The 10,603-nt window shown below is 36.8% G+C and overlaps 1 protein-coding gene across 2 annotated transcripts; it reads left to right on the forward strand.

Moving 5' to 3' along the window:
* The first annotated feature begins 652 nt into the window (after window positions 1-652).
* Window positions 653-9,326, forward strand: LOC107794855 (putative E3 ubiquitin-protein ligase ZFP1). 2 transcript variants are annotated; one of them, XM_016617398.2, is made up of 8 exons: window positions 684-875; window positions 1,090-1,184; window positions 1,818-1,865; window positions 5,258-6,106; window positions 7,083-7,471; window positions 7,595-7,693; window positions 7,894-8,061; window positions 8,911-9,326. In XM_016617398.2, the coding sequence occupies exons 4-8, from the start codon at window positions 5,302-5,304 to the stop codon at window positions 9,055-9,057; spliced, it is 1,608 nt and encodes a 535-aa protein (XP_016472884.1). In that variant the 5' UTR covers window positions 684-875; window positions 1,090-1,184; window positions 1,818-1,865; window positions 5,258-5,301; the 3' UTR covers window positions 9,058-9,326. The 2 variants fall into 2 exon arrangements, with proteins under 2 accessions (XP_016472882.1, XP_016472884.1); XM_016617396.2 differs by lacking the exon at window positions 1,818-1,865 and having other exon boundaries at window positions 653-875.
* The last annotated feature ends 1,277 nt before the right edge of the window (window positions 9,327-10,603 follow it).

Consider the following 10,603-nt stretch of genomic DNA (forward strand, 5'->3'; position numbering starts at 1 on the left):
TCTATAATTATTTATAAGGTTTAAATGTTAAAGTTATTTATATATAATTCAAATAACTCAAATATTTAACATGGTTAATGTCAAATATCAAAATAGAGTAAAAAAATTCACTAGCTAAAGAATTTTTTTATATTTTTAGATAGCCAACTAAAATAATTTTTGAATTAAGAATAATATTTTCAATTACATTATTATAAAATAATTATTATTGAAAAATAATGTTTTAGAAACTGAAATTTTAAGAAAGAAATATTTTTTAAGAGATAGCAACACACTAAACAAGAGTTCAAGTAGTAGTAAAAGAGTCAAGTCTTATCCAAAGAGTCACTCATTGTCTCAACATTTAATTGTTTTACCATAATATGAGTTGTTATTTTGCTTTTTGACTATTTTTATGATTCAATGACACTGACAAGAATGATCCCAAAAAGAAAAATAGAAGAAATGATTAATTTTTTTCATGTAGTTAACATCCAACGATCATCTATATTTACTGAGAAAGTGTAAATTTTAAGATTATTTACATACAATTCAAATAACTTAAATATTTGACATGATTAGTATCCGCACGTCGGCGCGCGGTGCGGGTACTAATAATAGTTTACAAATTAAACGAAAAGTACAGTATTAATTAACTATAGGGAAGTAATAGTTTATTATTCCAAAGAGTACATTTCAAGAGCACCATTCATAGTAAAAAAAAAATTTCCTTATCACACAGAGAGCATTTTCAACAACACAAATTGGTGAATTACCGTTGAAATCTCCTTTCTTTTTATCCTTTTTCTTATCTATTTTACTCTCTTCAATTTTCAGAAATTTTATCTATGATATCCGTCTGTTATCTCTTCGTCGTATGATCAAATCTCACTCTGGTTAGTTTTTTCAATATGAAGTTTCAGTTTTTATTTGTTCGTGTATATTTCTCTCTTGTTATACAGTCAAAATGCATGCATTAGGCTCTAAAATGAAGCATTTTTTGTGGATTTTGCTTGGATTTTACTATGATCTCGATTTTCATGTCTTACTTAAAATTGGGGGTTTTCATTTTGAGCTTTATGTTTTTTTTTTTTATATATATATTTGCAGGGATCAGTTACGGTTAATTTATCTCAACATTCATCTGCTTTGTAATTACTTGAAGGCAACATCCGGGGAAAAAACCGATTTTGGATGGTAAAAAGGTGCGGTTTTGAGTTTCTATATTTGGCATGTTTTTTGTGTATAACCTGCATGTTTACTTCTGTAATAATGATGATATATGTATTGATGAAGAAATAGCAAACAAGGGAAATATGCTGATATTTGTATTTAACACTAATTACATTCTAATTACGTAATAATTGATCCTAATATATCGAAGATAAAGGAAGGAGATTGCCAAAGAAGATCCACACCTTTAATGGCAATCCAAGGAGTTCTTCAAGAATCGAAAAGGTCTCCATAGAATCTAAGATAAGCATATCCAAAACCAGTTAAAAATCTCGCACTACTCCAATTTATACTACTAGCTAAACAATGACCTTAGGCCCAAGTTCAACTATTCAAAATTAATAGCAGTCCTAACATAACTAAAGGGGTCGCGAGGCCAGTGAGGCGTGTGGGACCATGCTTGAGTAATTCCGAAAGCTCAAATTGTGATAAAGTCTTGGTCAACTTGTGGTCAACGATGGTCAAGCCCGTGGTCAATACCAGTCAAACTTGGTCAACTCTTGATCGGGCCTTCATAAAGCCTTCCAGTCTTCTTAATTACTAAAGTTCGGAGCCATGCTGTTGTCATGTGTGTCCTCATAATAAGCTTTCTTTTCTGATTTCAGCAAAGAGAAAATCAAATGGAGACACCTTAGAAACAATTATTCAGAAAGGTAAAAACTTTATTCTCATAATTTATTTATCTACGACCGTCGCTTATAAGAAGGTTAAAAATGTAGGTTTAAAATCGTTCACGTGGTTTATAGGTAGAGTTGTTTGGGAATATATTAAGCAAGTTTTAATTTGGTAATCTTGTTCTCTTGGCTGTCCCTTTATTAGAAGTTCCTTGAGTTACTTGTACTATTAGGTTCAGAAGTCTGAGCATGCATGGTAAAGAATTTGATGCTTTTCTTATAACTTCATTTTTAAGAAATCTGTTTGGGGCCAACCCTTAGGACCAACTGCGACCTTTGAAACCCGAGGATATTGGTCCATCCCTTTACTATCCACTTAAATACCGGGCTTAGTTCACATGCTACATGTCTTGAACCTGTGACCTAAGTCACAAGTCCCTCAACCTTTGCCACTTGAACTAAGTCTTGGGGGCTTTAATAATTTAATTATGGAAAAATATTTGACAGCATATTATGATTCTATGAAGGACACAATACAAATAGGAATTTCATGAGTGCGCCAAAAGGAAACTAGAAATGAGAGGCTATAAATATACATAGTCATTCTCTATTCCTTCAAAAGCTCTCCTATTTCTCTCTTTCTACACGGCCAACATGATTTCTAATGGTGCTACATCCCATGCTCATTGGCTTCTCTTCTTGCTTCTAACGTCAGAGAGCCTCCTTTACTCTGCCTAGATAGCCTCCTTTACTGTGCCTAGCATCACCCATTGCAGCCCAAATGAGCGCAAAATCTCACACCACAAGCAATTTACCCCTTGACAAGTAAAAGGAGGAGGTCCACATCTTGACATATGTAATGCTCATTTTCTCAAATTCTCAGCTGTCAGGATTGTTCCATTGCTGCTACCTGCTAGCCAAGTAAAAAGGACACCTTTTTTGGTGATGCGGGGATCCGAACTGATAAATGTTGAAAATCCAGTTCCTCCCTCGGCAAGAGCTGATGACAATATGACTACACTGAAAAATCTCTATCTCTTTCCACCCTTCACCCACCTCCAACTTCCATGAGTCATGACTAGCGCATGATATAGTTGGTTTGTAAAGCATTTCAGCCAGAACTTGAAATTCAGCTACTTCCCAGTCATGAAGTATTTTATGCTATGATGTGGTGCAGTGGATGAGACTGTTTCTCCCTTAACCAGAGGTCTCGAGTTCGAGCCCTGGGTATGGAAAAATCCTTGGTAGGGAGCGCTTCCCCTCGAATGGGGCCCTACGCGGCGCGAATCCGGATATAGTCGGGCTCCAATGCAGGTACCGGACACCGGGTGGAAAACCAAAAAAAAAGTATTTTATGCTATGTGGTTGAAGATGTTTACTATGGAATTACACCCCTGTATTGATGGCTTAGTTTTGTCACAAACATGGCGTGTATGATTTTTGTTAATGGTTGAGAAATCCGTTTGTTCAGCTTGTAAACTCAGTGGCTAATTCCGGCTTTTTGCTGCCCTTCTCCACGCAAAATACTGGACTAGGTCCAACACTAGGTTTCAAGCTCGTCATGTACTTGCCACACATCCAACCCGTACTACCTTTTTCGTTGAACCAATGCCCTGGGGCCTGGTTGTATTGGTATTTCAGCTTTAGTTTTTTTAGATGTTGTAGATTTGTTTCTGTATCAGTGTCATTATTTCTGTCGTATCTTCTGACAGTAATTTCTAGATTCAAAACTCTTCCGGATATTTGAACAAAGAAGTCAAGGTTTGCTTGACGCCTTTTCACTTTCATTTCATTAACTTACTTTGTTTGATTTTGTCTGGATGTTGTTATAAGATTGGGATATAGATTCTCAATTGGGATGCTTTTAGTCTTTACTCTACTGCGCATGGAAATGCTGATTCTCATTTCTGATTTGAACGTTTGATAGTTGGGTTATTTTTACCGCTGCCCGCTGAAGCTACTTTTGAGCTATAAAGATCCATTCATTGGAGGCTACTCCTATTTAGCTTATGAATCTTCTCTCAGCTAGATCACATAGAAAGTTGATCTTAAACATGATTAGGTATACCCGTACCTGATCGATATACTCTTAATGCCGTTGCTAATTGCTCAACTTATTTTATTTTGTCGAATTTATGTTCAAGTTCTCTTCTTCTTCTCCATGGCATAATCATCAGAACCGATCAAGTGGATTGAATGAACTTACTGGTGCCTATGAAGCTTGTCATATGAAGCTCGTTTTGGTTTCCAAATGAGCAGTTATGCTCGTCAGTGATGTAATACTGCCTGTCAACTGAATCCAGGTCAAATTTGATAGTTGAGGGGGTTCAATCTTTAGAATTATGGTTGAGTTTTGCTATTCAAAATATGTGCAGTGTTATGTATAAATGTGAAATCTTCAGTTGTTATTTTATCCTACACCTATTTTGGTAGATGGTGTGACTAGTGGAAATCTTTGAGTGCATAGCTTCAAATGGGTGAGTCTAAAAGTGTGATTGTGGTAGAGAATTGCCCAAGACTTCATTGTATTGAAACCTCATATGTTGCTTGAGCAACTTTTCCTGATACGAACAAGTGTGACTTGTTAGAGTGGCATGTTTGACTCCCAAGGGAGAGGAAACAGACAAATTGATTTTGAATCCTTTAGGCAACTTGTGCTTACTGAATTGCAAAAAGGTCCTGCAGCCACTTGACTTTCAAATGAGTTGAATTTTTTGGCCATAATGCTTTATTATTGTCATGATTTTGTTTTGACAATGAACCAGAACCCATTCTCCATCAAACTCTGTAGCCGTAATCCTCTCCGTTTTGCATGTTCTTTTGGATCTTTACTTGCCCATACTAAAGCGTTCAAGATGTGATCAGGTTCGCGATGTGCATCACTTCCATCACCCATACCCTATATTATAACGGATTCGAAATTGCAATCAACAGTTACCCCTGAAACAATTAGGTCCGCCATCATAATAATATACCTTTCGCGAAGTCAACTTGGAAATAGTAGTTTGAGGAAAATTTGAGTGCAGGAAGAGTAGCTTGCCGTCTTTGCTTCATTAAATTCTCGTTTCTATTCCATACAGTCTGGTTTGCTTTTTACCAAATATAACTGCTCTATTTTAAGCAGCAAGTCATGCATAGCTCTGTTTTTTCTTATCAATATCTAGGTGATGTTTTGTGAGATAAGTTCAGATTTTTGACTCAAAGATCATGAATGTTAAAACTTTTGAACGGAAACTACTAAACTTTTAGGTTTTATTGAACTGTACTTATTGAAATGAATATAGACAAAGATATTATAATAAAGTATCAGTTGACCTGAACATTATCTTCATTGAAATAAGTATCAGCTCGTACTCACTTAAGTTTGTGCAGTCTCTTACAATGGATTTACGTGAAAGTTGTATTCTGATGCCTGTTTCTTCTCCAAGCAGGCATTCTCCACTAAATTTTACTGGATAAAATTGCGCAAAGGAATATGTCCTATAGTAATCAAATAACTGATTTGGAAGCAGACCAGCGAAGTCAAGATGTCCATCCGGAGCCTTGTGCTTTTTACCGGAGCTTAACAACTTTTCCGCAGCCTAATGTCCACGCAATATTACCAGCCCCTGGAAATGCTGGTAATTTCTATTTGCACCATCCACAAGACTGTCAAGAGGGTGCATTAATTTATGGGATGTCGCAGTACAATGGGGTTCAATATCAACATCCTGCCTCCAATTTCGCCCCAGCCATTGCTTCATCGACAAATCATTATAACCATTACGTAGCTGCTCCATCTGCTTCTAGAGATCTCCAGGTTGCAGTAAACCATGGGCAACATGAGTGGCTTCCATTTTCAAGCACTCAAGGCACCTTTGGAATTAATGTAGACAGTTATGGAAGGAACAATATTTATGGCGACAGTGTCAGAGGCTTGTTTAAGAGAAAGAATGCTGAAGGGATTCCCGTGAATTTTCAGTATCAGCATGCCTTGGTAGGCTCCAGTTCTTCTCTTGCCCCAATGGGTGCTGCATCGTTTATACCACCTGAGTACAGAGGAAATGACTCATCATCATTCATCGAAGATGGAGCACTGAGAAGTGTGAGGGACATATCTGGTGCTAGTGGTCCAGATAATGTATTAGGACACAACAACAATGATCTGCTTCAAGGAAACTATGTCGGCCAAGCCTGTCAATTTCCTGGAAATTATTGGTCAGGCTTGCAGTTCAACAGCACCGCTAGAGAGACTGAATCTTGGGCCTGGAATCGTAGTGCTCGTCTACCTTATCTGCCTGGTACTTCCTACTCATTTTTTATTAATGACTTTTATGGATCTGTTCCAGCCTATATTTTTGTTCAGTTGCTAAGGGATCCTGAGATGAGCTTCTGTTTCTTTCTTTAATGAGAAATTCTTGCTTTTAACTTTCCATTTTATGTTATCTTTGCCTAATTTGTGGATAAATTGTTTCGTAGGATAGAAGAGTTCTTAACATCTTCAATTGCATAAAATGAGAAACACTGACATGAGAGTTCAGTTATAGAGGGCGGGGCGAACTATTCATATTTAGGGCACAAATTTGGAGAGATTAGTGGATGGCTTCGATATACCTAATTTACGAACAATAAAAGCCGTGTTTTTTTGACAAGGAGAAAATAAGGAAAACTCCCTCCATCTCTCTCCTGAATTGATATAACTTTTTAGGAATTTCCACAGCAAATTTCTCCTGTTTCATGCATTAATTTCTTTGCCTATTCTCAACTAAACACTACCTATTCTTCTCTTCATTTAATGTTCATCAAAGTCGGTGCTGTTTTATGTTCCGCTCTAATAGTGCCACTGCTATGTCACCCAGTTGAACAGTATCTGTATCCGAGCTTTCCTTCTGCATTCATGTATGGTTAAAAGGATATATTCACAGGAAATAAGTCTTACCCTTTCTTTTCATCCTTACATTATTTTTCCAAAACCTATTTCATATTTGTTCAAATTGAAAAAGTTAACTTTGTTATATGCAGAATGATTATATAGGATTCATATAGCTGCCCAGTGAATTTTGAATTGAGGCATAGTTGATTTGATTGATTGAATGATTTAAGATTTAACCTTATGAAATCATTGCAGCTCTCGCCTTTCTTTTGGTACTGCTCTAGGACAGTCTTCTTTTTTTGCCCTTCCCCAAATCTTCAAGGTCTTTGTTCGAAGTGATAAAATTTTAACTTCCTAAACTAATTGCATGTCTCTTCTGCTTTTTTTTCTTCCCATTACTCTAGGTGATACTCGAGGTTGTGAAGATGGTGGAAACTTCAGTATGCGAGGTTATCAAGTAACAGCCGGCAACGGAGGTTTGACTAGTTTTGTGCACCCATCCGTTCCTCAAGGGCACCCAAACCTTCGTCATTTGCCCCCAAATGTCCAAGGAGTGAGGCCCCACATTATCACCCTCCCTCCACAAATGACTGCTTCTTCACACAGACACCTCCCAAGTAGCTCGTTGAACAGCTCTATCAATCCATTCGCCCTTGTGGAAGCAGGGCCTAGATATATTAGACCATTCCCACCGACTGGGTTTAGATTGTACAGGCCTCAACGAGGAGAATTTATGCATGAAACAAATGTTAGAAATCACAACCTACCTAACATGAGAGTTCTTCCTGAAGATGTAAAATATGTGTCTGTTTGACCAGATTTCCAGATTTTTTTGTCACATAATTGTCTAATTCCGGGCAATAAAATTTATGGGGTTGAATGTAATGGGTTATTCTTTGTTGGTGGTTGTATGCAGGGAGTGGCAATGTTGGATATTCCTGGCTACCATGCAGTGAGTGATCCTGCTGATCAGCATGGAGAGATGCGTATGGACGTAGATCACATGTCTTATGAGGTAGGAAGATAGAAGGTTCTTCAACTGTATGTACCGGTTCATATTTATCATGATGGTTAATGAGTATTATACAACTTTTCCATTTTCCTTTTTTTGGGGGGGTTAGGTATATATACTACTTTAGTAATGTTCATTTTAACAATTTATTTGCTGTAACTTCTGGAAACAAAATTTAAATCCACTTTAAAATCCTACGCCAGGAGCTTCTTGCATTGGGAGAGCAGATCGGCACTGTAAAAACCGGGTTATCAGAGGAGGTCATTGTTAGCCATTTGAAAACAAGATCATTTTCATCATCGGTAACTCCTTGCAATTTGGAAAGGGCTGCATGTTCAGATAGCAAGACTGATTTCTGTGTCATATGCCAGGTATTATCGGTATGCTGATTTACAGTTGACATGGGAAGCATTTGTGTATAATTTTTTGGAGGGGTCATTACTCAATTTGTGAGGTGTTTTCAGGAACTTTTGATGATTCCTGTAGCTTAATGAGTTAATTTTAGTTTTTCGGGATCATTCATGCCCACTGTCGGTATTTTTTTTTTGTTGATAAAGTAATAATTTTATTAATACTTTGGGCACAAAAAAGGCCCTTATACAGGAAGTATACCAAAAAAGTAGAAAACCTACAAAATGATATGGTTCTATACAAACAACACCCACAAATGGATCTCACAGTTGCACCAAAAAGAAATGAAGGATAAAGAGGCTATTCGTCAATCGTATAAAGTTCATCTCAATATCTTCAAAAGCTCTCCTATTTGTTTCTCTCCAAATAACCCACATAACTGTTAGTGGAGCAACATTCCATGCCCTACGTCTTCTCTTCCACCTACCACAATTCCAATTGAACATCAACACAGGATTTCCCACCATAACCTTGAGGATACCGACATTAAAGGAGGAGATGGTCAACATCTTCACACTGCTGCTATTATGCTGTCATTGCCTTCCTAAATCTTTGCAAGGCTTCCATACCTTATAAGTTGGATAATTTACTAACTTTTAGTGTGTACGGAACAATGTTGCCACGGCCTCTCGAAGTTTCTGAGCATCTTGTTTTATCCATTCCTTCGTAAGTTGAGCGTCCTACTTATTACAATTCAATTGTGTGCAATTACTTGTTAGGTTACTAGCTTTGCTATTCATTGTAGTGCGCCTTTTATTGCTTTTTTATTTTAAACTCTGATGGCCTGCATGTATGTCATATTATTTCAGTCTAATTACGATGATCAAGAGAGCATCGGGACACTCAAGTGCGGACATGAGTATCATGCAGATTGCGTAAAGAAATGGTTGATTATGAAGAACAATTGTCCCATCTGCAAGTCCACAGCATTGTTGACGGAAGGAAAGGATTTGTGAAAGCAAGCGATAGATGGTCACTGGATCTATCATTAAAAAGAACGATGATTTTTGTTTTCTTGCTAAGTATTTATTCCCGTTCCTGAAACTGTACTATATTTTTGTACATACTCGGCAGGGTATGGCAAATGGTCAACCTGTCCAGAAACATCTTTATTGGCGCTATCTCTATCGCCTGAAGTTGTACAGAAACCTCTAACTTTTGTCTGTCGCCTGAAATTGTACAGAAACCTCTAATGGGAATGTCATTTGATCTTCTTTTCTTCAACTACTCTTGGATGTTCTGTTAATGTGTTCTTATGTATGAAGGGATACAAGGACCTGCACAGTTTAATGCTAATGCAATATGGCAGAAAATTGAAGTTGATTTTGGTATAGTTTTTTGGAAAAATTCTTTAAAACAATTTTAGATAAAATGCGCCTTCAGATTCATATTTGAGGTCATATTTGGAAATTGGTCTTTGATTTTTAGTTTAATATATGACGGTTTATAAGCAAGAAAAAACCATATAAGAGTTGCTATTTAACATGTAGCAAGAAGAATATATACTTACCAAAAATAGCAAGAATGGATATGCACAAGTATATAAGTTATAACCATACTTGCCTTTTCTTTTTTGCTGTTTGGTTGGAAAACTATTTTGTAAAAAAGTGAATGTGTTTTTTTACAAAACTATTCTTCAAGTTTTTGAAGCAAATGCCAACAGATCATTTGCTATGGAACAATGACTAAATGGCAGATAAAATAGAAGGTGAAATTGTATTATTCCATGCCTAATTTATAACAGAAATGCAATTTTGATTACACACTTTTGCTTGTGCACATAATACTTTAACTTTAAAGTCTGTACAAAAATAAAACTTCATGGATAGAGCGTAAATTAATTTGATATAGGTCGACACATAGGCTGCTGACACAGTGGATGATAGAAGCCAAATGAGTTGCTCTATTTATGAAGTTAGATTGAAGATTGACAAATTAGACCACCCTAACTTTTGTAAATGTATTTTCGAGAACTTTAAGGTCGTAATTGAAACTAATGGATTAATTTAGTTGGATCCTAGTTTGAGTCATGAGTATAGAGTTTATTAGGAAGTACTATAGTACTTTTCAGTTAAATTACAACTTGTTTGGTGGAAGAGTCTGGTGAGAAGGTGTCTGAACAATCTGCAAAGAAAGAGAAAAGTGTGAGAAAGTCTGTGAAAAGAAAGACTGATGATAATGAGGAACATGGTTCCTCCAAGATTGCCAAGGTGGGTGTGGCCAAGGATGAAGGAAGAGAAAAACTGAGGAAACAGAGGGTGTTGTGGGGGCAAAACATTTGCTCCTGATATTCTTGACATGACAGGGATGCGCCAACTGGTGAATATTTGTAAGTTTCAATATTGGACACATTTGTTCAAAAATGAGAGTCGTGAAGTGTATGAGGAAGAGGTGCATAGTTTCTATGCAGACATGTTCACACTAGCAGAGGACGACATCTGCTTGAAGGTCAACGGTGTAGACTTTGTGGTAGACGAGGCTGTGTTGGGAAATATTTTGGGA

Source organism: Nicotiana tabacum, chromosome 1 (genome assembly GCF_000715075.1).
Source record: "Nicotiana tabacum cultivar K326 chromosome 1, ASM71507v2, whole genome shotgun sequence".
NCBI classification, from domain to species: domain Eukaryota; kingdom Viridiplantae; phylum Streptophyta; class Magnoliopsida; order Solanales; family Solanaceae; genus Nicotiana; species Nicotiana tabacum.